Source organism: Ascaphus truei, chromosome 12 (assembly GCF_040206685.1).
Source record: "Ascaphus truei isolate aAscTru1 chromosome 12, aAscTru1.hap1, whole genome shotgun sequence".
Taxonomy (NCBI): domain Eukaryota; kingdom Metazoa; phylum Chordata; class Amphibia; order Anura; family Ascaphidae; genus Ascaphus; species Ascaphus truei.
In genome coordinates, this window is record NC_134494.1 from 51,973,415 (window position 1) to 52,001,085 (window position 27,671).

The 27,671-nt window shown below is 43.0% G+C and overlaps 1 protein-coding gene across 1 annotated transcript; it reads right to left on the minus strand.

Moving 5' to 3' along the window:
• Window positions 1-27,671, minus strand: NCR3LG1 (natural killer cell cytotoxicity receptor 3 ligand 1). The gene is given in 12 exon segments (XM_075566700.1): window positions 1-1,145; window positions 1,682-1,735; window positions 2,982-3,296; window positions 6,705-7,007; window positions 7,674-7,985; window positions 8,773-9,078; window positions 15,799-16,161; window positions 17,291-17,782; window positions 18,359-18,469; window positions 19,929-20,255; window positions 21,767-22,117; window positions 27,464-27,671. Coding segments are annotated over 12 exon segments (3,342 nt in total). The 5' UTR covers window positions 27,561-27,671; the 3' UTR covers window positions 1-834.

Sequence of the window (27,671 nt, forward strand, 5' to 3'; positions counted from 1 at the left end):
GAGCTCGCCACAATGTTAAATCCACTCGCCCGGGGCGAGCAAATGTATAGGTTTGTCGAACACTGATTATATATATATATATATATATATATATATATATATATATATATATATATACATACATACATATATATATTATATATACATACATACATATAAACATACACAGTGACAGGTCAGGCCTCGGTGTGTAGCACAGACACAGAAGAGAAGAGAATATTTTTTTTTACTTGTCGGGGCTTTTACAAAACTTCCCTGAAGAGCTCACAATCATCTTGGGGGAAAATGGGTGTAATAATAAGTGCATTATATCTGTTTAAGTTTGTTGCTAGTAAGTATAAGTAACTATGCAATACTAAGGGGTGATACATTGTGTGAACTAAACCGCTAAGAATATTAACAATATACAGCAACACAGTCTGTAGCAAGTCTGACCGCTGGGGCGTTGACACGAGCGGTCACAGCAGCGCAGGATTTATGCTGCGCGGGGGTCTCCCATTCAGAAGCGTGGGCGATCACAGCGACACTGTCCGCGGCGCCGCAGACGTTTGCTTGTTTGTCCGCAGCGCCGGGGACAGTAAGTCTTGCTACATCTGTCTGATACCTCCAGTAAGTCTCGTACTCAATCTAACCATTCTCCAAATAGTTTGCCAACACAAGCAAAGTATCGTGTCACAATCACACTAGGAGGCATCTTCCCAAAATCCCTGTTAGCATCAGTTCAATGTAAAAAAATGTCCTTTTGGAGCCCGACAAATGTCCCCGTACCATCTGTTTATCTCCCATAGTGCAGAACGAGTCTCACACCAGTCTCACACCAGTCTCACACCAGTCTCACACCAGTCTCACAACATAGGTCTCCTCAAGAGTTTCAAAGTTAAAGGTCGCCTCAAATTTGATTTTACATTCTCTGTCTGATTTTTCGGGTGTGACGGTGACCGTGGAAATGCAGCCGGAGGGGTCCTTTTGGTTGGCGTTTTGTATTCTGTCTTCATCAATGGGAAGCATTCCATTGTACCATGAGAAGCCGCCATCTTTCACATCCCATCCTTGAATGAAACATGTAAGTGTGACATCTTCACCCATCTTGGGATTGGTGGTCAGGCATTCAATCTTTGTAATTTGTGGTTTCTGCGTTTCCTTTCCTTAGAAAAAAGTCACATTTTAGTTTTTGTTACTTATTCAATTATTTCATGATTCGTGTTGTTTGTTTTCAGTTTAGCTGCTTATATTTCCTGTTTAATTGTTCTGCCCCCGTTTAACTCAGTAGCAGCCGTTAGATCTAAACTAACACCGTTCATAACCACAGTTTGACCTTCTAACAAACGCTCTGCATCCAAAACACGCTAGATAAGGATTGTAAGAAACCCTTCAAAATGTTGAATGTTTAAAAAATGAGCTTAAAATACCCATACTTCTCTCATTCTAATTAAATAAGGTGCCCCTATTAAAAATGCTGCTATTCTTAGTTCACTTTCTTCCTAGGAGTGGCTGCCCCTTTAATATTTAAAAAGTTTGTACAAAAATGATTTCACATCAACATTTCTCTGAGCTACTTCAGGATTTGACAGTGATTATTAATATTTGGGGGAAAAGGTTCAAGCAAAGGTTATTTCTAGGGAAAAAAATACTTTTGGAGCTTTCATTAAAATATCCGTTTTGAGCTATGAATGTTACTTACCAGAATTGAGTCTCTTATCTGCATCCCCAGACTTAGTCCCAGTGCCCAGAAGCCCTACACATTTTTAAATAATGCAAAGGAGCAATTAATTGTGTTAGCATATAGAATAACAAAAGCAAGCTCCCTAAAATAATGATTTTACTGTAGGTCTGGCTTTACCGGACACGGCTAACTAGACCTGCAGCATGATTCTGATTCGTAAAGCTGCAATCCCACAGAAAACGGCCTCTTAGCATTTAATTGGCTTTCCTGCACCCACTGAACCCTGCTCGCAGTAACGGTTTGACTGCATTCATTTTTTGGACATGGATAACAAGTTGAATTTCTTAGCGGACTCTGAACGGGGCCCCCCAGATCGGCAGGACCTATTTTCGCCCCAAGGTGAGTGTGTGTTTGTATGTTTGCTTGTTTGAGAGAGGGGGTCTTATCTTCTCCGGTCCTGCAGTGTCGCGTTCCCATGGTGACAGACGTCACATGACGACGCATTGTCATGGCGCCGTGACATCATGATGCCGAGATGCTGCATGAGCAGGGCCGCTCTTCAAGGTAAGTTCCCTTTTTCCAGCCGAGAGGCCGACGCTGCCGGCGCGCTGTCGCAGGCCCCACGAAGACCAATGCTGGCCATTAAAGCAGCAAAACGTCAAATCTTATGGTTTTTTAACTAAATCAGTGCTGTAGTATTAGATAATAGAGACTATTATTTTTCTTTTATTCAACTATTAATGCCATTTTCATGCGTTTTAAAGGGGAAATCGAAGCACTTTTTTTTTTCTTTTTTTCCCATAAATATGTATTTTTATTTTGTTACCCAGGATTGAAGCAGAGGGTCTAACAATAATGGTGTTCAGCTCAGGGGGCCTCCTGCTTCTGGAGATGCTTACCTCCGTAGTATACTTTGTAGCTGCTGGGTTACACTGACTGAAGGATTGATTGAAACTGAAAGGCGGCCATTATGTTAGGCGCACAATCTGGACTTTTCCAGATCTATAACAGGAGCACCAAACGATTCCCAGCATAGGTAAGAATGTAGAATGATACATTGTCACATGCTTTGCATATACAAATAATAATTACAAAACAAAGGGGGAAGCAGTATTGCTGCTGTAAGTGGTATGTGGCTTGAGGGTTGTGCGATAGGATCATATCATTTTGAATTATACCCAAACAGAGACAAAAACCTGCTTGATCTCAAGAACCATCGTGCAAAATGTGGTTACGATATCTTAAGAGGTGTCCAAACGCACAGCGAACAGACAGACAGATTTCCAACATATATAGTAGAGATGTGAATGCACCTTACCTTTGAGATTCAAAGTATATTGTTTTCCTTGCAGTTTCCTACTGACGGTATGTACAACCTTGCACCGAATAGACACATCATGGTCAATCTCTTTTGGAGTATACCTCATTATACTGGAACAAGAATATAAACCATCCTTTTGAATTTGCGGTGTTGACAGTTCAATTTTTTCGGATAGGATTGTAAATGCTCTAAACCATTTCACTTGTATGTCTTTCGGGGCAAACCCAGATATGATTATTTTGAAACAGGCTTCTTTGTTGAATTGCGGTTTTTCTGGATCCACCGTAATCTCTGATAAGGTTGGTGATTTGTCTGGAAGAGTAGATGTTGGAATGTCATGGTTCTGCAGTCATTGCTGTGCATGACAAAAACTGGCACATGCAGGGCTTTTTTTGTAAGTCAATTGGTGCTGGTACCCGGGGAAAGAGTGGAGTCTCTTACCTTCTCCTGCTCCTCGTCTCCGCCAGTGACATCAAGTTGTCAGAAGATGGCCGAGATTAAGAGCAGGAAGAGAAGTTAAGAGATCCAGCAAAAAAGGTGGCGTACCGTCACAAAAAAGCCCTGAGCCAATGTATCTGTAAAAAGGTACAGGCATACCCCGCATTAACGTACACAATGGGAGCGGAGCGTGTAATATACAGGCATACCCCGCATTAACGTACACAATGGGAGCGGAGCGTGTAATATACAGGCATACCCCGCATTAGCGTACACAATGGGAGCGGAGCGTGTAATATACAGGCATACCCCGCATTAGCGTACACAATGGGAGCGGAGTGTGTAATATACAGGCAGACCCCGCATTAACGTACACAATGGGAGCGGAGCGTGTAATATACAGGCAGACCCCGCATTAACGTACACAATGGGAGCGGAGCGTGTAATATACAGGCAGACCCCGCATTAACGTACACAATGGGAGCGGAGCGTGTAATATACAGGCATACCCCGCATTAACGTACACAATGGGAGCGGAGCGTGTAATATACAGGCATACCCCGCATTAACGTACGCAATGGGAGCGGAGCGTGTAATATTCAGGCATACCCCGCATTAACGTACACAATGGGAGCGGAGCGTGTAATATACAGGCATACCCCGCATTAACGTACGCAATGGGAGCGGAGCATGTATGTAACACAGGCATACCCCGCATTAGCGTACACAATGGGACCGGAGCGTGTAATATACAGGCATACCCCGCATTAACGTACGCAATGGGAGCGGAGCGTGTAATATACAGGCAGACCCCGCATTAACGTACACAATGGGAGCGGAGCGTGTAATATACAGGCATACCCCGCATTAACGTACGCAATGGGAGCGGAGCGTGTAATATACAGGCATACCCCGCATTAACGTACACAATGGGAGCGGAGCGTGTAATATACAGGCATACCCCGCATTAACGTACGCAATGGGAGCGGAGCATGTATGTAACACAGGCATACCCCGCATTAGCGTACACAATGGGACCGGAGCGTGTAATATACAGGCATACCCCGCATTAACGTACGCAATGGGAGCGGAGCGTGTAATATACAGGCATACCCCGCATTAGCGTACGCAATGGGAGCGGAGCGTGTAATATACAGGCATACCCCGCATTAGCGTACGCAATGGGAGCGGAGCGTGTAATATACAGGCATACCCCGCATTAACGTACGCAATGGGAGCGGAGCATGTATGTAACACAGGCATACCCCGCATTAACGTACACAATGGGAGCGGAGCATGTATGTAACTATGTAACACAGGCATACCCCGCATTAACGTACGCAATGGGACCGGAGCATGTATGTAACACAGGCATACCCCGCATTAACGTACGCAATGGGACCGGAGCCTGTATGTAACTATGTAACACAGGCATACCCCGCATTAACGTACGCAATGGGACCGGAGCCTGTATGTAACTATGTAACACAGGCATACCCCGCATTAACGTACGCAATGGGACCGGAGCATGTATGTAACTATGTAACACAGGCATACCCCGCATTAACGTACGCAATGGGACCGGAACATGTATGTAACACAGGCATACCCCGCATTAACGTACGCAATGGGACCGGAACATGTATGTAACACAGGCATACCCCGCATTAGCGTATGCAATGGGACCGGAGCATGTATGTAACACAGGCATACCCCGCATTAGCGTACGCAATGGGACCGGAGCATGTATGTAACACAGGCATACCCCGCATTAACGTACACAATGGGACCGGAGCATGTATGTAACACAGGCATACCCCGCATTAACATACACAATGGGACCGGAGCGTGTAATATACAGGCATACCCCGCATTAGCGTACGCAATGGGACCGGAGCATGTATGTAACACAGGCATACCCCGCATTAGCGTACGCAATGGGACCGGAGCATGTATGTAACACAGGCATACCCCGCATTAACGTACGCAATGGGACCGGAGCATGTATGTAACACAGGCATACCCCGCATTAACGTACGCAATGGGACCGGAGCCTGTATGTAACTATGTAACACAGGCATACCCCGCATTAACGTACGCAATGGGACCGGAGCATGTATGTAACTATGTAACACAGGCATACCCCGCATTAACGTACGCAATGGGACCGGAACATGTATGTAACACAGGCATACCCCGCATTAGCGTATGCAATGGGACCGGAGCATGTATGTAACACAGGCATACCCCGCATTAGCGTACGCAATGGGACCGGAGCATGTATGTAACACAGGCATACCCCGCATTAACGTACACAATGGGACCGGAGCATGTATGTAACACAGGCATACCCCGCATTAACATACACAATGGGACCGGAGCGTGTAATATACAGGCATACCCCGCATTAGCGTACGCAATGGGACCGGAGCATGTATATAACACAGGTATACCCCGCATTAACGTACACAATGGGACCGGAGCATGTATGTAACACAGGCATACCCCGCATTAACGTACACAATGGGACCGGAGCGTGTAATATACAGGCATACCCCGCATTAACGTACGCAATGGGACCGGAGCGTGTAATATACAGGCATACCCCGCATTAACGTACGCAATGGGAGCAGAGCATGTATGTAACTATGTAACACAGGCATACCCCGCACTAACGTACGCAATGGGAGCGGAGCATGTATGTAACTATGTAACACAGGCATACCCCGCATTAACGTACACAATGGGAGCGGAGCATGTATGTAACTATGTAACACAGGCATACCCCGTATTAACGTACACAACGGGAGCGGAGCATGTATGTAACTATGTAACACAGGCATACCCCGCACTAACGTACGCAATGGGACCGGAGCATGTATGTAACTATGTAACACAGGCATACCCCGCATTAACGTACACAATGGGACCAGAGCATGTATGTAAAGGGAAAATGTACTTAAAGTGAAGCACTACCTTTTCCCACTTATCGATGCATTTACTGTACGGCAATCGTCATATACGTGCATAACTGATGTAAATAACGCATGTGTAACAGGCTCTTTAGTCTCCCCGCTTGCGCACAGCTTCGGTACAGGTAGGGAGCCGGTATTGCTGTTCAGGACGTGCTGACAGGCGCATGCGCGAGCTGCCGTTTGCCTATTGGGCGAGTGTACTTAAAGTGAGTGTACATAAAGTGAGTGTACTTAAAGTGAGTGTCCTTAAATCGGGGTATGCCTGTACTTTGTTTACAAGAAATTGTGTAGAAACATAAATGCATACCTGGAAGTTTTAAATAGATATTTTTCTTTATAGGCTCTGGCATATCTCTATGCTTCAGGGAGCAGGTAAAACATTGTGCGTAGTCCTCTCCTGTAGGGGTTAGCTGGAGGAGGTATGACATTAAACCTTTATCTGTGTTTGTTTGACTTGCTGTCATACTCCTTTTAACTTGAATGTTGTTCTCTAACCACTCCGCTTGGACATCATGAGAAGTACATCCTTCAACATTGCAGCAAAGAGTTAGCGGTTCTCCGTACTTTGGCTGTTCCTTATCTCATGTGATGTCTTTAACTTTGGGAAGCCCTGATATCAGTCAGAAAATAGTTTCATTTGGTATTAAAGTTCTCATGCAAACAATACTTGGCAAATTCATAGTATTATCTGGTGTATTAAGCTAAAGGGAAAACTAGACAAAATAAAACAGTCCACACTTCATTTACGGTATCACCCTAATATTTGCTGTGCTAACAATGAACTAGTAATAACTGAAAATGAAAGAAAGTGTACATGAGATGGCAAAAAATATTCTCTAGGTATGTACTGTAGTTCCTACCCTTTTACTGGTCAAAAATGGTCTGAGATCTGTGCATTTTGGTTGGTGTCACATAGATGCAAATGTTTTAGGAGGTGAGGGATATGTGAGATATACAGAAAAGGCACATGCTTTGCTTTTTCAGAGGCATATGTGTAATCTCTTCATTGTGGATAGATGTGTTGCACGCTCTTTTGTCATCAGAGGGTTGAAACCCTGTAACTAGCATTGTGTTTCTTTCTGCACAAAGGGATAACATTGATAGTGGTATGGGTCACATACTGTATGTGTGAGGCAATGTGTGACCTGAGGGATAGGATAACATAACTAGTACAAATATTATCATAGACGGTAACAATTTTGCATCTGTCATTCTACCTGCATCGAAGGTATGTGCCAGGTCTGAGGGATTATGATGCTTTCTGTCTGATAGGTACCTTTTAGTGTCATAAAATATGATTTTGATGTCCGCTTCTTGCAGTGAGTGACCTCCACACGTAGTTCCATTGCATGGTCTTTAGCTGTAGGTGTAAACGGCCTATGAATGGTCCTGTAGAAAAGGCCGGATTCTTTGTCTTGCTGAATATCTTCTGTTTCACTTTCAGTAAAGATGCACTCTACTCCACGGTACAATCGGGCAGTACACGGCTTGGGGTAGTAATCTTTGACCGTACATGATAGTTGTACAGGTTTGTTACACTCAGGAACATCAGGCTCACATCGTATAGCCGTTATTTTTGGTGTAGAAACTAAAATGTAACATAGCAGAAGTGTCATTAATTACGTGCTCAGGGCATTGACAATATGAGTTCAGGAAACTGGCTGCACAGGCAGTGAAAGGATAACGATTCAGTAATACTCAGGCAAATATACACAGGCAGTGAAAGGATAACGATTCAGTAATACTCAGGCAAATATACACAAGTAACCAGGTAGACAGCTCTATTTAAAACCAATTACAATGACCGAACACAGAGCTGTGCGGATGATTCCGTAGAGCAGGGGTTCCCAATCAAATTCCTGACAGGTCAGGTATTAAAGATATCCCTGCTTCAGCACACACGGTATAGTCAAAATCACTGAGCCACCTTTGCTGAAGCCGGGATGTCCTTAAAACCTGGTCTGTTGAGGTTTCTTGAGGACTGGAGTTGGGAAAGGCTGCTGTAGAGCCTAATTCCTCAGAAAACCTTCAGGGCAGGGTGGCCAACTCCAGTCCACAAGGGCAACCAACAGGTCAAGTTTTAGGGATATCCCTGCTTCAGCACAGATGGCTCAATCTCTGATTGAGCCACCTGTACTGAAGCACAGTCATTATGACGGAGCCACTGATTGAGCCACCTGTGCTGAAGCAGGGACATCCTTAAAACTTGACCTGTTTGGTGGCCCTTGAGGACTGGAGTTGACCACCCCTGCTTTAAAAAAAATCAGAGAAATAACAAGAATTTGTTTAAATTAAAAAAAAAAAAAAAAAACCTTTTTTAGCAGCAAAGCAAAGAACCTGAAAAGTAAAGTAAAATAGAATTGTTTCCTACTTACTCAGGTTTTTAAACTCCCAGGTCTCGTTCATAGGCTCGGTAAGAGTTTGGTGATGAACTTCACACCTGAATTTCTTTCCAAAGTCCCTTACTTGAGCGGCACATGTTAAACGGCTCGTTAAATGGAATAGTCCATTGGCCTCGCCAAGTACTTCATCTTCGTTGCTCGGCAAGAGTTCATTGTCTTTGTACCAGTGAACATGCAAGCGTTGTGGGTGAAAAGAATGAATTTTGCAGGTCAGTTCTATCTTGTCTCCAACGTATAGCACGTCTTGTGTGTTCTGTATTGGATCCAACTTTGGTATAGCTTCACATAATACAGAAACATAACAAAAGGACTATAGGAACGGTGATAGCAGAGTATTAGAGCAGCAGCTCCCATCCCCTTAAAATACAAAACTAACTTATCTTTCACAGAAAGGCATATGTCCTTTCAGGGAATTTGTGCACATACAGTTTACCTCTATAGTAAGGTAACTATATGATACTGGCTTTGGCCAGATTTTAATTGCACTATTCACATACGCTTATGCTTTTTTTAACCCCTTCAGGGCTTTCACACATTTTTTCACTAGTCCATGGGACAATTATTACATATATTCAGTGTAGGTACCTGCATACGGGTATGCCTTGACGTGGCATGCAGGCTTATAAATGCTTTGGCCAAAGGGTTTAACTAAATAACCTTGTTTCTTGAGATCATTATTTTATTTTAGCCCAGTTGGTAGGAGCGCAGGAATCGTTCTTTTTGTTTTACCTCCTGGAAAATAATTGTTTTGCTACTATTCCTGGTATGGGCAGATTAGGATAACACAGCCCCAATAGCACCTCATAGCAATGTTCTCATTATTGATAGACACACTAGAAAAGATATCGCCTAGGGCCATATTGTCCTCCCGTCGTGAAGGGAGAACAAGAGGTCCAGATATTGATCTGTTGGTCTATACATGAATGCACAGAAACACTTCAAATGTTTCATTTGCCTTTTCCCATCTGGTTTTTTTTTTCTTCTTCACGCCATCCTGCCTAAGTATTTTTTTCTTATCTTATGGAAGCCTATTAGGACATCATTCACAGACTCGTCACATCTATCACAGACTCGTCACATCATTCACAGACTCGTCACATCATTTACAGACTCGTCACATCATTCACAGACTCGTCACATCATTCACAGACTCGTCACATCATTCACAGACTCGTCACATCTATCACAGACTCGTCACATCATTCACAGACTCGTCACATCATTCACAGACTCGTCACATCATTCACAGACTCGTCCCATCATTCACAGACACGTCCCATCATTCACAGACACGTCACATCATTCACAGACTCGTCACATCATTCACAGACTCGTCACATCATTCACAGACTCGTCACATCATTCACAGACTCGTCACATCATTCACAGACTCGTCACATCATTCACAGACTCGTCACATCATTCACAGACTCGTCACATCATTCACAGACTCGTCACATCATTCACAGACTCGTCACATCATTCACAGACTCGTCACATCATTCACAGACTCGTCACATCATTCACAGACTCGTCACATCATTCACAGACTCGTCCCATCATTTACAGACACGTCCCATCATTCACAGACACGTCACATCATTCACAGACTCGTCACATCATTCACAGACTCGTCACATCATTCACAGACTCGTCACATCATTCACAGACTCGTCACATCATTCACAGACTCGTCACATCTATCACAGACTCGTCACATCATTCACAGACTCGTCACATCATTCACAGACTCGTCACATCATTCACAGACACGTCACATCATTCACAGACTCGTCACATCATTCACAGACTCGTCACATCATTCACAGACTCGTCACATCATTCACAGACTCGTCACATCATTCACAGACTCGTCACATCATTCACAGACTCGTCACATCATTCACAGACTCGTCACATCATTCACAGACTCGTCACATCATTCACAGACTCGTCACATCATTCACACACTCGTCACATCATTCACACACTCGTCACATCATTCACACACTCGTCACATCATTCACAGACTCGTCACATCATTCACAGACTCGTCACATCATTCACACACTCGTCACATCATTCACACACTCGTCACATCATTCACAGACTCGTCACATCATTCACAGACTCGTCACATCATTCACAGACTCGTCACATCATTCACAGACTCGTCACATCATTCACACACTCGTCACATCATTCACACACTCGTCACATCATTCACACACTCGTCACATCATTCACAGACTCGTCACATCATTCACACACTCGTCACATCATTCACACACTCGTCACATCTATCACAGACTCGTCACATCATTCACAGACTCGTCACATCATTCACAGACTCGTCACATCATTCACACACTCGTCACATCATTCACACACTCGTCACATCATTCACACACTCGTCACATCATTCACAGACTCGTCACATCATTCACAGACTCGTCACATCATTCACACACTCGTCACATCATTCACACACTCGTCACATCATTCACACACTCGTCACATCATGCACCGACTCGTCACATCATTCACAGACTCGTCACATCATTCACACACTCGTCACATCATTCACACACTCGTCACATCATGCACCGACTCGTCACATCATTCACAGACTCGTCACATCATTCACACACTCGTCACATCATTCACACACTCGTCACATCTATCACAGACTCGTCACATCATTCACAGACTCGTCACATCATTCACACACTCGTCACATCATTCACAGACTCGTCACATCATTCACAGACTCGTCACATCATTCACAGACTCGTCACATCATTCACAGACTCGACAAGTAAACGTTGACTTGTCTTGATTCCACAACTAATAGAAAATGGTAGATATACAGTATTACAGGTTGTGATATCTTTATATGAAGCAACATGATAATACCAAACCATACAGTATCTGTGTCTCCTTAAAATGCAGTTCAAGCAATATCCTGCATGTGTGTTTTTTTTTTAATAAATCAGTTCTGTAGTAAGAAAAAATACTTTTAGCATTTTCTGTTTTAAATAAAAACAACTTTGAAAGACCAATTTTCTTGTATTCTATTTTAACAAGCATGTTTGTTCCTATAGCAACCATTTACATTCCCCAGATCTAAAGATGTCGCCAAACTTCGCCGATCAATAGACGGAGAACGAATTGACCGCCAGCTATGCAGTTCTTTAGGTAAGTAGAGATTGCCCACATGAAACTAAAAAAAAAAAACAGGAGCTTGAACTGCAGCTTTAAGAGAAAAAAGAGTGCTATATACATCTGTTGCTTCACTATACAGGCATACCCCGTATTAACGTACGCAATGGGTCCAGAGCATGTATGTAAAGTGAAAATGTACTTAAAGTGAAGCACTACCTTTATTCCACTTATCGATGCATGTACTGTACTGCAATATACGTGTATAACTGATGTAAATAACACATGTTTAACAGGCTCTATAGTCTCCCCGCTTGCGCACAGCTTCGGTACAGGTAGGGAGCCAGTTTTGCTGTTCAGGGCGTGCTGACAGGCGCATGCGCAAACTGCCATTTGCCTATTGGGCGATATATCCTTAATCGCGAGTGTACTTAAAGTGAGTGTCCTTAAACCGAGGTATGCCTGTACACATAAACTCCAAGTAGTATGGTACACTGCTGCTCATATTTCCTATACAGTATTCTGCCATGAGTCACCTTCTAGCGATGGAAGACACCCTACAACCAATTGACTAGAAGGGGCTGTAAGGCGTCTTCCAGAGCCAGACGATGCCTTACGGCAGAAGATTGCGGAGTAAATATGGCTGTAATGTATTGTTGGCTGGCATTGCATATTCATTTCATTTGTATTCTATCTTGTAACCTAACAATGGTTTTCAATAAACAGTTGTTAAATAAATCAAGACACCTGTAGAGACTTTTACCCTATTCTCCTGTTTAGAGACTACCAATACCTAAGCACCAATGTACTGCTAGGATTCCACCGCAGTGCTGGCAGCATGAATGCTTTTAAAGTATAGTTGCCTGGGAATTGTTATTTGTATTATTGTTACTCATATCTCCAAAATGCACAAATACTCCAAAACCCTCCAAAGTCACCCACCTCACTGATCCAATCGCCTCCACTGTCCCCACAGTTAGATTCATCACCATGCTACTGACAAGACTAAATCCAAAGACCTGATCCCAACCTCTACCCACCAACCAAGCAAGCACCCAACGCACCTTACCCATAACCTGAACATAATGTTCCCACCCCTGCCCACCAACCAAGCAAGCACCCAACGCACCTTACCCATAACCTGACCATAATGTTCCCACCCCTGCCCGCCAACCAAGCAAGCACCCAACGCACCTTACCCATAACCTGACCATAATGTTCCCACCCCTGCCCGCCAACCAAGCAAGCACCCAACGCACCTTACCCATAACCTGACCTTAATGTTCCCACCCCTGCCCGCCAACCAAGCAAGCACCCAACGCACCTTACCCATAACCTGACCATAATGTTCCCACCCCTGCCCGCCAACCAAGCAAGCACCCAACGCACCTTACCCATAACCTGACCATAATGTTCCCACCCCTGCCCGCCAACCAAGCAAGCACCCAACGCACCTTACCCATAACCTGACCATAATGTTCCCACCCCTGCCCGCCAACCAAGCAAGCACCCAACGCACCTTACCCATAACCTGAACATAATGTTCCCACCCCTGCCCACCAACCAAGCAAGCACCCAACGCGCCTTACCCATAACCTGACCATAATGTTCCCACCCCTGCCCGCCAACCAAGCAAGCAGCCAACGCACCTTACCCAAAACCTGACTATAATGTTCCCACTCCTGCCCGCCAACCAAGCAAGCACCCACCGCACCTTACCCATAACCTGAACACAATGTTCCCACCCCTGCCCGCCAACCAAGCAAGCACCCAACGCACCTTACCCATAACCTGGCCATAATGTTCCCACCCCTGCCCACCGACCAAGCAAGCACCCAACGCACCTTACCCATAACTGAACATAATGTTCCCACCCCTGCCCGCCAACCAAGCAAGCACCCAACGCACCTTACCCATAACCTGACCATAATGTTCCCACCCCTGCCCGCCAACCAAGCAAGCACCCAACGCACCTTACCCATAACCTGACCATAATGTTCCCACCCCTGCCCGCCAACCAAGCAAGCACCCAACGCACCTTACCCATAACCTGAACATAATGTTCCCACCCCTGCCCACCAACCAAGCAAGCACCCAACGCACCTTACCCATAACCTGACCATAATGTTCCCACCCCTGCCCGCCAACCAAGCAAGCACCCAACGCACCTTACCCATAAGGTGAACATAATGTTCCCACCCCTGCCCGCCAACCAAGCAAGCACCCAACGCACCTTACCCATAACCTGACCATAATGTTCCCATCCCTGCCCGCCAACCAAGCAAGCACCCAACGCACCTTACCCATAACCTGAACATAATGTTCCCACCCCTGCCCACCAACCAAGCAAGCACCCAACGCACCTTACCCATAACCTGACCATAATGTTCCCACCCCAGCCCGCCAACCAAGCAAGCACCCAACACACCTTACCCATAACCTGAACATAATGTTCCCACCCCTGCCCGCCAACCAAGCAAGCACCCAACGCATCTTACCCATAACCTGACCATAATGTTCCCACCCCTGCCCACCGACCAAGCAAGCACCCAACGCACCTTACCCATAACCTGACCATAATGTTCCCACCCCTGCCCACCAACCAAGCAAGCACCCAACGCACCTTACCCATAACCTGACCATAATGTTCCCACCCCTGCCCGCCAACCAAGCAAGCACCCAACGCACCTTACCCATAACCTGACCATAATGTTCCCACCCCTGCCCGCCAACCAAGCAAGCACCCAACGCACCTTACCCATAACCTGAACATAATGTTCCCACCCCTGCCCACCAACCAAGCAAGCACCCAACGCACCTTACCCATAACTGAACATAATGTTCCCACCCCTGCCCGCCAACCAAGCAAGCACCCAACGCACCTTACCCATAACCTGACCATAATGTTCCCACCCCTGCCCGCCAACCAAGCAAGCACCCAACGCACCTTACCCATAACCTGACCATAATGTTCCCACCCCTGCCCGCCAACCAAGCAAGCACCCAACGCACCTTACCCATAACCTGAACATAATGTTCCCACCCCTGCCCACCAACCAAGCAAGCACCCAACGCACCTTACCCATAACCTGACCATAATGTTCCCACCCCTGCCCGCCAACCAAGCAAGCACCCAACGCACCTTACCCATAAGGTGAACATAATGTTCCCACCCCTGCCCGCCAACCAAGCAAGCACCCAACGCACCTTACCCATAACCTGACCATAATGTTCCCATCCCTGCCCGCCAACCAAGCAAGCACCCAACGCACCTTACCCATAACCTGAACATAATGTTCCCACCCCTGCCCACCAACCAAGCAAGCACCCAACGCACCTTACCCATAACCTGACCATAATGTTCCCACCCCAGCCCGCCAACCAAGCAAGCACCCAACACACCTTACCCATAACCTGAACATAATGTTCCCACCCCTGCCCGCCAACCAAGCAAGCACCCAACGCATCTTACCCATAACCTGACCATAATGTTCCCACCCCTGCCCACCGACCAAGCAAGCACCCAACGCACCTTACCCATAACCTGACCATAATGTTCCCACCCCTGCCCACCAACCAAGCAAGCACCCAACGCACCTTACCCATAACCTGACCATAATGTTCCCACCCCTGCCCGCCAACCAAGCAAGCACCCAACGCACCTTACCCATAACCTGACCATAATGTTCCCACCCCTGCCCGCCACAAAGACATCATAACAATTACTCTATGCCCACCACATGAAATGTTCCATATGTAACCCCACCATTTACTAACTAATAACTAGCCCTCTATAAGGGTGTTGTATAATTTTGTTATAAATAAATATCATCTTACCTGAAACTGACATTTTCATGGTCTCTCCTGCTCTTTCTCCTGTTGCGGAGTGGAAGGTCCTACAGATATATGTTGCTCCATGGTCTTCATTTATCTTTGGCTTCAGTGTCAAAACACTTAAGATGCTAAACGACTGATCTTCATGTGTAGTTTCACTTAAGTTATGGGAATATTTAGAATTCTCAACAGTGGGTTCATTTGAATCACATTTCACCAATTCTATTTCCTGATCACTCAAATCCGTTTTCGCCCAAGTAATACTTAAGGGTCTTGGCTTGAATCCAGTGATATAGCAGGTCAGTGTCAGGGGCTCTTCATGTATTATCCGCATAGGAGTCAGTATTGTTGATAATTTGGGGGCAACTAAAAAGTAACATAGTTTATAGTTCTATAACCAACATAAGTTTACATCTGATTCAATAGGATACATTTCTTTCCCATGGACATCTTATCTTAACTTTGACAGATCATTACCACTCCAATCCACCTTGAGCATTGTTTAAACAACTAAAGTAGTTTACTGCCATTATTGCAACAGACTGTCTGTTAACTGCTCCCCGAGCCTGGGTCTAATTTAGAATAATAGTTATTTTCCATATATTTTTTAAACAAAATATGTTTTTTGTGTTTAATACCATTCTCTAACCTTTTTCCCCACTTAATGATGAGATTACACTAAATACTGCCTATCTCTGACAGATTTACTTGTGAGATGGTAATAACACACTGTGTGTTGTATGTGTACACTTCTCATGCTGACTTCTTTTTTTAGAATATATTAATATTAAAGGATATATTTGAAGAGAAAAGGCATTATTCCTAGTACATCATTTTTTATTTGATTTAGTCTGCAACAACGTAGGGTTTTCCTTTCTCCTTTGTTTACTAATGGTATATTACCGCTGTTAGCACCTTACTTTTCTATTTCTGGCTGAGCGAGAACCCCATTGTTCCCAGCTCTGGGGCACTTCTTTGCTTCTTACATCTGTATCAAGGAAGTTTTCCCTTCTTGTACTGTAGGTGTGACATTGGCATTATAAGAGCTGTCACCAGGTCCACATATTCTAATACGATGCATACAATTTAGCATCACCTTCACCTGCTCTGTGCATCCAAATTCTCCAAAGTCTAACTTTATGTACATATACTCATCCTATTAACAATGTGAGTCAGTGCAAGATCTTGATAAACGAGCTTAATTTATTTGATACTAAGGGGAGCAATTAATAATAATTTAGACCTCTACACTTCGATGATGGACGTTTTGAGACATATGTATATATACAGTGTGTGATATATATATAGCGCTTTGGAGTGTTTTGTACACTGTCTGTAGCCCATTCTATACCTGTCCATAGATGATCTCCAAAATAAACCACCAGCTTTAAAATAGAAGGAAAATCTGTAGGTTTCTATAGAAATACATTTAGTAGACGACCCCAATATAAGCATGTGGTCAAGGACTTCTGGAAACAGAACTCAATATGCTTACCTCCAATCACTTCTAATTGTCTTTCTACCGTGATAGGTTCTTTCAGAGCCTCGTGTTTGATGCATACCGAAAGCACTGCGTTATGATCGTCATCCTCCAGGTTAGGAGTTAGGTGAATAGTGCATAGGCAGTTGGAAGTACCATCTGCATTTGATTTCACATCACCGGTCATCTCCAGTCGCATGGTTTGCAGAAGTGGGGTGTTAACAAGTGTATCGGCATCACTCAGTGGATGGGCTTCCCCTGGTTCTGTGACTATACGGTAATCGCCTCCATTATTTCTTGACGTCGGTGTGGTGAAAGTTTTTGCTGGTCTTTGCGTATTTCTGGGTTTCCATGATTGAATTAGCTCTTTATTTCCATTAGCTCTTTTTACATATAGAATGACTTCTATAGGTGCTGGTCTAAAACCAGTAATCTGACAAGACAGAGTAGCTGTGCTCATATGAACCATTCTTTCATTTCCAGTAATTTCTGTAATTTTGGGTGGAACTGTAAAAAGTAAATAAGATTCAGTGCACGTTTCTGCACTATAACTTTGCTCTGCAGATGTTAACCATTCTAAGTACTGTAGGGAGCTGGCAATTAATAACCCATTGCTAGCCCCTCCGGTGTTATAGAATATTATTTTTTATTTATTGACATAGAATTTGACAGCAGATAGGAACCACTTTGCCAATTTTCCTATCTGTTGAAAAACCTTTTAATAATTAGGATATCCTTCTGTCTATCCCAAGATATGTTTTTAAATTATTCCCTTACTGTGTGAGCCTCTACCACCTCCTGCTCTCCTTCAAACTGTACATATTAGGTCATTTCATCTTTTCTGATTTATCATGTAGACCAGGGGTGGCCAACTCCAGTCCTCAAGGGCCACCCACACATCAGGTTTAAAGATATCCCTGCATTAGCACAGGTGGCTCAGTCAACGACTGAGTCACCTGTGCTGAAGCAGGGAAGTCTCTATTACCTGGCCCTTGAGGACTGGAGTTTGCCACTCCTGATGTAGACCATGCACCATTTTGTCAGCCATGTTACAGAAAGTACAATAATCATATTAGTTCTTACCTTTTTTTAAATATTTATTGTACACCCAAAATACCACACGACCAATGACTGATACCGAAATAATTGTCCCAATCACAACTCCAATAATCGTCTTAATGTCTTCTTCACGCTCTACAATGACATAAAACATACAGTATCAAACCATTTAAATGAAGTCCCATTGGTAGGTTGTTTCCCCACATTACTTGCGATTTTCTAGGAATACAGTATTTTGTCACAGTGCCTCCTTCACATTTGTATCAGTGTAATTCATCTGTAGCTGAAAAATCTATCAAATCCTGTTTTACATCGATAGTCTATGGAAAAATCCACTATATCTTCAGTAATCCACCTATACGTACCATAATGGACATTATTATGGTGTAAATACATGTGCAGTATATATTTACAGTGATGTTTATATCACTATCTAGCCTTAAAGCTGCAGTCCTGCCTACGACAAAAGTGAGCCCAGATCTGGGGCATGTTGGAAAGGTTCATTATACATGATTAAGATACCTTTTGTTAAATAATCAGACATGTATAAGTATTGTAATACAGGTTTGTAAACGTGCAACATGTCTATGGCAAATACAAGTTTTGGTGGTTTTAACAATCTTTAAACTACTCGATTTCGAGAGACGCTTCAGTTCCTTGACAGTGTCCCATGGATACAATATGGCTGCCGGGGTCAGTCTTGCTCTGGTGCCCCCATAGAAAGCTGTGAATTAATATATTGGTGACCCACAGCTAGATTTGTAATTTTTTGTGTGCCACACACAATATCTCATGAAGCAGGGTGTCCCTTGGAGGTCTGGGGACCCTAGATCAACTTGGGGACCTCTATTTTAGGTATATATACATATATATATATGTAGTCCTCATTATCTAACGTTTCACTTTACAACGAATGGCATATCCAACGCTTTACAAGGCAACCCTATGGGCCGTTTTTCAACGCCAGAATGCGTTATCTGACGCTCACCGCCACTGATTAACATGGGACTCAATTTACAACGGTTTCACTATCCAACGCTACTTCCAGAACGGATTCTGTTGGATAACTGAGGACTGCCTGTATATGTATATGTATATATGTATATGTATATATGTATATGTATATATGTATATGTATATATGTATATGTATATATGTATACTGTATGTATATATGTATATATGTATATGTATATGTATATATATATATATATATTATATATATATATATATATATATATATATATATATATAATATATATATATATATATATATTTTTTTATTATTATTATTATTTATTTTTTCTTAAATGACAGGAACAGCAGCTTTAATTTTTAAACTAAAGTGATGTTAGGTTTCTGTTTAATTGGTGTTCCTTTGTTTGCTAAGGCACTAGGGGTGTTATGTATCAAAGTGTTCTACTTACAAAAGAGGGGCAAATAATAACACAGGGTTTAGCAATTTTAAATTTATAAATCAAGCTATTTTTGTGCCCCAGTTTTCTGGTATGTACTGTAGACGTTGATACATCTCTTTTGGTCGGCCCATTGTCAAACCTTAAATATTTAATGTTTTTGTTTAGACCAATAATTACCTTTCACAGTCAGAGTGAAATTGTGAACAAGTTCACCCACGAAGGATGTGTGTTGCACGATACACGAATAGACATTTCCATCATCTTGAAACGAAGGATTCAGCGTCAGATGACTTGTTACATTGAACGTTCCATCGGCATTTCCAACAGGAGAGCCAGTGCAGGTAGCTTTCTCCAATGCAACACAGCTAAATGTAGTTTTATGGTACTGCACCCATCGTATCTTCACTGGTTGCGGGTAAAACATATCGACTTCACACATAACAGTCTTCTCAGTTCCAATTTCAACTACTACTTTGGGAGGTGTCACTTTACTAGTTGGTAGAGCTGCACAGAAACACAAGTATTGCTCTCTGTTTATTGGGCTGTTTGCACCACATTTGACAAGTCCGCTGAAGTAAATGGATGTACATGAAGACAAACTGTAACACCCGCAACCAGATGCATTTACTATACACTGACACTTCCTGTTTCTGCACACTCGAATAAAAGGTAATAAATATATGCTAAACTAAGCAACAAGTGGCATGGTGAATTTGTCTGGTTGCGGTTGTTACAATTTGTCTTCATGGAAGAGGGACTGTGAAAGAGCCACCGGACAGAATGGAACGGACCACTCTTTGTGATCACCCACCATAATTATTTCTGAACAACATCTTGTGAGTGTGCGAGATGTAAAGAGAAGGTAAATGGATGTACCACATATGGACAGCTAGGCGTAAGCTAGGAGTAGTAAGGTAGGAGGAGTAAGCTATGAGTCTATTCAAGTCTGAAATAATACATGCGAAAAATGAGTGAGGACAAGCAGGTTAGCAGGTTTGGCATCCAAATTCTGGAATTCTTTTGGAAAGTTTAAATAAATAGAAATACCACGTGAGCACATTCACATGTCTCAGACCGTTCTGCAACCCGGCTTTTCACCATCATCTCCTAGAATACAGTGCTTCCACTGCAGCTACGGATTCTGGGAAATTACATGCAAATGAGCGCGCAGTGTCACCTTTTGCTTCAAATCCATTTTAACATGGACCTGTGTTTCAGAACTCCTTTTCGGAGCCAAGAAAAATTTGTGCCAAAACCCAAAAAATTACCATTTTTGGAGACGGATCTGCTCTTGGTTTCTTTTAAATTTATACTATTTTGTGTGTTGGTTTTCTGTTAAAATCAATTTTTGAGTTTGCGAATGAAAGAAGTTGCAAATTTTTGTGAAAACCTAAAGCGTTGAACCAAAATCAGAAACACAAAACCCCAGTGAAAGTGCCCACCCGTAATGAATGATACCATCTTGCAATGGTGAAACTTGATTGACTAAGGCTTAGTTCCTGGTGGAGGCTGCTGCAGCGCGCCTGGCGCCCAGGCGGCGCATACACAGCTTAAAACCGCGGTTTGTAAGGAGCGATCGTAGGCGCGAGGGGGGCATGGCCAAAACAGGGGGAGTGGGCACAGCCGTAATAATAAATAATAATAAATAAAATAAAGCAAGCAAACTAAAAGATGCAGGATTGGAGCACAAAGAACTCAATTACTACACACACAGTTTTTCCCTCTCATTGGTTTGCAATAGCTAGTATGCCATTGGCCAACAGTACTGTTGCCACGTTCCTATTGGCCCAAGTTATCTCCCCTCGTATTGGCTCCCAGGGCACCATGTGACCACGTCGCCGCACGGGAACACAACATATGGTATCCCCTGCTGGCTGACGCGCCACAGCACCTCGTGAGCCGACACGGAAGGAGACACCGGTGCCTGTCACTACCGAGATGAGTGACTGGTGTGCGGTGCGCACGCCACCATCACCACCGGGGACCCGGCCATAGCACGCAATAACATAACTTACCAGACACCTCCACTCTGGATATGCCCTCTGCTTTAGAAGGAGTGACAAAGACAATGCATTTATAGTCTCCTTCATCACTGAACTGCATCCGTGGTATGTAGAGTTCAGCGTTGCCTTTTATGAGTTCCCTCTCTGATATTTTGGATCCTTTTCTGGTTGACTTGTCAACGCCTGTGTTAAATTCATACACGTCTTGTGTCTTTCCATCAGGTGATACACGGAGCCAGTGGATAGCAACATTTTGTAGGTTCAGTTCTGGGGTGCTGGAGCCAGATATAGTACATGGGATCGTAACATCTTGGTTCACCAATAATTTAATAGGTGTTTTATTCATGCTGACTTGAAGAGCATCTTAAATTAACAACAAAAAGAGAGTTAAAACATCACACATTTTTATTTCTATGGTTCGTAGGGAGGGGGGGTCTACGCACTAAGGCAATGTTTGAGCACAGAAAGCATGTTTTTACACACTGCACCATTTTTCAATGCAGAGTTGAAACAGATTGTTAGAGAGCAAAAATATAACAACACCTTAAGCATTGCAGATTGTTTTACATAGTTAGGAGGAAGAAATCCTGACACAGACGCAGAATTTAATAACATCTCATAATCTGTGCATCATGTAACTCTCCCCTCCGATACTCCCCAAACTTATGTTCTTGGTTATACTGAAACACTTCATTACTTTCTTCCAAGCACCTTTCCTAGACAGAGGTAAGCATGAAACATACATGTTTATTTAACTTAACCGAGTAGTTGGTGATTTCCTCATGAGCTGCATAATAGATCTATATCTGCGTGTAACAGCAGCAGGTTAGAACTCCTCCATCCAAGATGGCTGCCATGTCACCTCTTGTTTACCTCAGTCATTTCTCTTAAGGCCTCGTTCAGGGTGCCAGAGGCAGGAGTTGGAGGGAGGGTGTTCGAGAGGGCGGGCGGCAGTCTGCTGGGCGATGTGTGTTCATCCCCAGCAGACTTTTTCAGGAGTTGAGGAGGCGGGGAGGGGGCGAGGCTACAGACGTGAGGTTAGGGATCGAGGCTGCAGTCTTGAAATCATTCTCAAGAATGATTTCATTGGCTGCCGAGGTCCCAGTGACGCTGCTGCAGCTTCAAAAAACGATTTTCTTGTTTATTGAAACTGTAGCCAGCGTCAACTCCGGGCTTCGGAGACAGGGCAGCTGTTACCCTGACAACCAGTATTCAATTTGAATACATTGTGTCCCACGGCAGCTCGCACGGCAGCTCGCACGGCAGCACGCCCTCCCTCCGAAGCCTGCACCCTGAACGAGGCCTAGAGGTACATTGATTTGTCTTGTACTGTTTAAGGCTAGGCTAGACACTACACAAATCACAGGTCAAAAATTAAGCAAAGACCTTGATACATTGAAACAACACAAAAACAAAAATTAGGCAATTTGCAACTACTGTATTTTGCTCTAGAACTATCTTTGAACATGGACCACACAGTTTGTCAAATGAAAGCCATGAAATACTATGGGGAAAGGAACACAACATTCTTGGCAAGATTTCAGGACCGTTATGTTTCAAACTACACTGAGGCATTATATTACATTTAGGTGCATATTACTTAGTAAGTGGTGCTAGGCCATAAAAAAAATTCAAGCACAATCCCTTCAATGTAAGGTGTTTATATGTAAGACTGGTTTATTTGTGTACCTTGTTCTTGGTGCAGGACCCAGGGGACGTGCAAAGCATTGTCCTCAACCTGACATATAGAGCTCTACTTACTAATGTCTCTCGGTGCAAACCTGAGGAGAAACAAGTGCCATAAACAGCACTGTATTTATCAAAGAAAAGGAATCCCCTCGAAATCAAATGGAGATTGTCCTTCGATAAATCTGGTGCAATTCTATTGCTGGTAAATAGCCTTCATAATACACACATTGATACCAGGTCAAATCTTGGGCCGCTCGTCAAAATGATAACCGTTAATTTGCTTTCAAATGTAAACAAAGAAGCCCCAATGCACGTCCAATATGTATATTCATTTCAATATGTTTTGTCTTCTCATAAGACTGCCCTGAAGGTTCCAGAACTCAGGTCTCTGGGAGTGACAGTTGTAGGGGCCTCACTGTTGGTAATGTAAATATGTTTATGTGTATAGTTAATGTATAGTGATACAGACATGTCCCTATTTGTTATTTTATAGTTAGGGAAAGTATCCCATCCAGTTAAGTCTGTAGCCATGGTACTACAGAAATTTACAGGCTCACAAAGAGAAGTATTGGTCATTATTTGAGTCTAGGTGCAAGTTCATCTTTCCTGTATTGCCTTCAAATACTTTCATGGCAAGCTATCCAGCTACCTGAACAAGCTCCTCACCCCTACCACACACAGCACTTATCATCTGAGATCTGACACCAAAAGACTGTTCATGGTCCCAAGGTTCAGCAAAGTATCCGGACGCTCCTTCTTCTCTTACTCTGCACCCCACAACTGGAACAACCTACCGGATACTCTCACAGCCGCCACCAGTCGAAGTTTTAGCTGTGCATGGAATGTCTTGTATATAATGTATAACCCTGTTCACTTAATGTAACTATGTATTCGTAACCATATATTATTTGTCATCTTAACTCTATGCCCAGGACATACTTTAAAATGAGAGAGAACTCTCAATTACTTCCTGGTAAAACATTTTTATAAATAAAAATAAATAATACATTTAATAGCTACAGTACTGTCACCATCCTGTATTGTATCTTTGCTTGTGTTTGGTCTTGTTTATAACCTTAAATGTTTTCTTCTTTTCCCCTTTTTGTAACCGTGAAGCACTTTGTGTCCCATTAGGAGAAAAGCGCTATATAAATAAAGTTATTATTATGATTATTATTATTATTACAGAACAAAGAAAATGTTGTGCCTTTATGACCCATGAAGATTTGTTTTGTATTGAAATTTAGAGTAAATTAATACTTTAGTATTAGATGATACTTTTTTTATTTGGACTAACAAAGGATATTATAAGACAAGTTCTCCTCTCTTCCTCAGGTCAGCAATACTGTTTTACAAAGATTCCGTGAGTTTAACACAGATGGAAAAATCCAGATAACAATCTAAGGCAGGAGATGTAGAGAAGTCATTGGTAAATAAACAAACAGGTTAATAAATAGATGAAAGGGGTAGTGAGCATTAGGACCAAGCATCCATCAGCAGTGTGAAGGGGCTGGGGGTGCAAGGAGGGGAGATGGGGAGAAGGTGAAACATTGTAAAATTAACAGAGAGGCAGGGAGTAACATTACAAAGAATTATGCTAGTGAAATTTAGATGACAAGATCCAGCTCTATGGTATAAGCCAGGGATGCGCAAACTGGGGGTGCGAGATTTTTTTGGGGGGGTGCGTCGCTTATAGAAGCCCCGCGCTCTTCCCCAAGACATTTAAATTAAATGCCGGGGGACCGCACGAGACCTCTGTAACTCACTTACCTTGATTCAGCCGGCGTCGAGCAACGTGTCACCATGGCAACGCGTCGTCAAATGACATCACGGGGTCATGTGACGTGACATCACATGACCCCGTGGCATCATTTCATGCCGGCACAAGGGTAAGGGGGGGGGGGGCGCAAGCACTGGGAGAGCAGGCAGAGGGGCGCAGCACCAAATGTCTGTGCACCCCTGGTATAAGCAACACAAGGAAATATGTGACCAAGGTGAAAGAGGAGAAATAAATGCTATATATATTTTTATAAATGCTATATATATTTTTATAAATGCTATATATACTTTTATAAATGCTGTATATACTTTTATAAATGCTATATATACTTTTATAAATGCTGTATATACTTTTATAAATGCTATATATACTTTTATAAATGCTGTATATACTTTTATAAATGCTGTATATACTTTTATAAATGCTGTATATACTTTTATAAATGCTGTATATACTTTTATAAATGCTGTATATACTTTTATAAATGCTGTATATACTTTTATAAATGCTGTATATACTTTTATAAATGCTGTATATACTTTTATAAATGCTGTATATACTTTTATAAATGCTGTATATACTTTTATAAATGCTGTATATACTTTTATAAATGCTGTATATACTTTTATAAATGCTGTATATACTTTTATAAATGCTATATATACTTTTATAAATGCTGTATATACTTTTATAAATGCTGTATATACTTTTATAAATGCTGTATATACTTTTATAAATGCTGTATATACTTTTATAAATGCTGTATATACTTTTATAAATGCTGTATATACTTTTATAAATGCTGTGTATACTTTTATAAATGCTGTATATACTTTTATAAATGCTGTATATACTTTTATAAATGCTATATATACTTTTATAAATGCTGTATATACTTTTATAAATGCTGTATATACTTTTATAAATGCTGTATATACTTTTAGACAGGATTGCATCTTTCAAGGTGCTGTTTTCAGGAAAATACAGTGTAGTCCTTTCTTTGTGATCTGCTGAATGGATTATGGTTGTCCCAAAACATTGTGATGACCCCTTTTCATTGGACATTGTAGCATTTGTAAGAGCTTTTGGAACATTGTGTTACTATTTTTCCAAAAATGCTTGTACAATGTGTTGTACAGTACTGTATATCATTCAATATTTGTAATTGTTTTTGTTTTGTGAATCGGAAGCCTGGTTTACCCTCAAATACATGTTATTATATATTTTGTGATACAAAGTGTCACATACGGCAGGGTGCGCAAACTTTTGTTGTTGCACCCCCCCCCCCCCCCCTGGATGATCTCCTCTGTTCTTGCGCCCCCCCCTTACTTCGGGGCAGCGTCAAATGACGCTGTGTTGCTATGGTGACGCGTCCTGAAGCCAGCTGAACCTAGGTAAGTAGAGGTTACAGAGGCCTCGCATGTTCCCCTGGCATTTAATTTAAATTCCTTGGGGAAGAGCATGGCACCTCTGCGGCCGCCCACGCCCCCCAAACAAATCTCGCCCCCCAGACGTATGGCACACCTGTGAGGACGTGACCTGCATATGGGACAAGGGTTAATACACAGCTATCCAGCTGGCCCACTTTTCACCTTCCGAAAAAGTCCCTCAAATAAACAATATCTCCCCTCAATCCGCCCCAATTTACCATCTGTCACGAGCAGCACACGCGCATTGAACCTCTTCACTTCTGCTTCCCCCCCAGTTTAAAAAGTGCAGGCAGATTTCTATAGAGTTCTGTGATGCAAAGAAAGGAAGAAAGGAAGGATTCCCTGCAGAAAACAGAAAATGTAGGCGTTTTATAGCTGAATATCTCCTATTGCACAAGAGAGAGAGCCCCTGTGATATCTGTTCCTTCCTATCTGGAACGTGAAAGCAATTCTGTACGATCTGTCAGTAGGAAAATGCTGACACTTCCACAGTTCGCCCATTAGATACTCTTTACCGCTATAAACCGACTTCACATCATGTCAGTCGCCCCCACCCCACATAATAATAATAATATTTCCTTTCCTGTATAACTTTGAGTGCGCACAGGGCTGGGCATGGAATTTTTCCACCTAAACCTCCACCTGAAGCTTATAATTACATTTTGGTGCCTGAGACGGGGGGGGGGGATAAAGTGACTTGCCCCAGGTCAGAAGGAGTTGACACTGGGATTGGAACAGCATTCACCCACTTCAAAGTCAGTGATAAGACTATTCATTTATCCACTGAGCAGAAGGTTGGGAAATCCTTACCTGTTCCTATAATTGAGAGCGTGATCCAGGAGAAACAGATGAGGTTGGAGAGTTCCAGATTGAACCCTCTGCTCCTTTGGGCCGCTGAGCCCCCCATCTCGGCTTGAGCCCTGTGCCAGGTTAATATTCCCACAAGTTAGTCCCCCGCTCCGATCACTCCCAATCAGCACAGAATGTTCCGTGTACTTTGGTTTCACTTTAGAGCTGA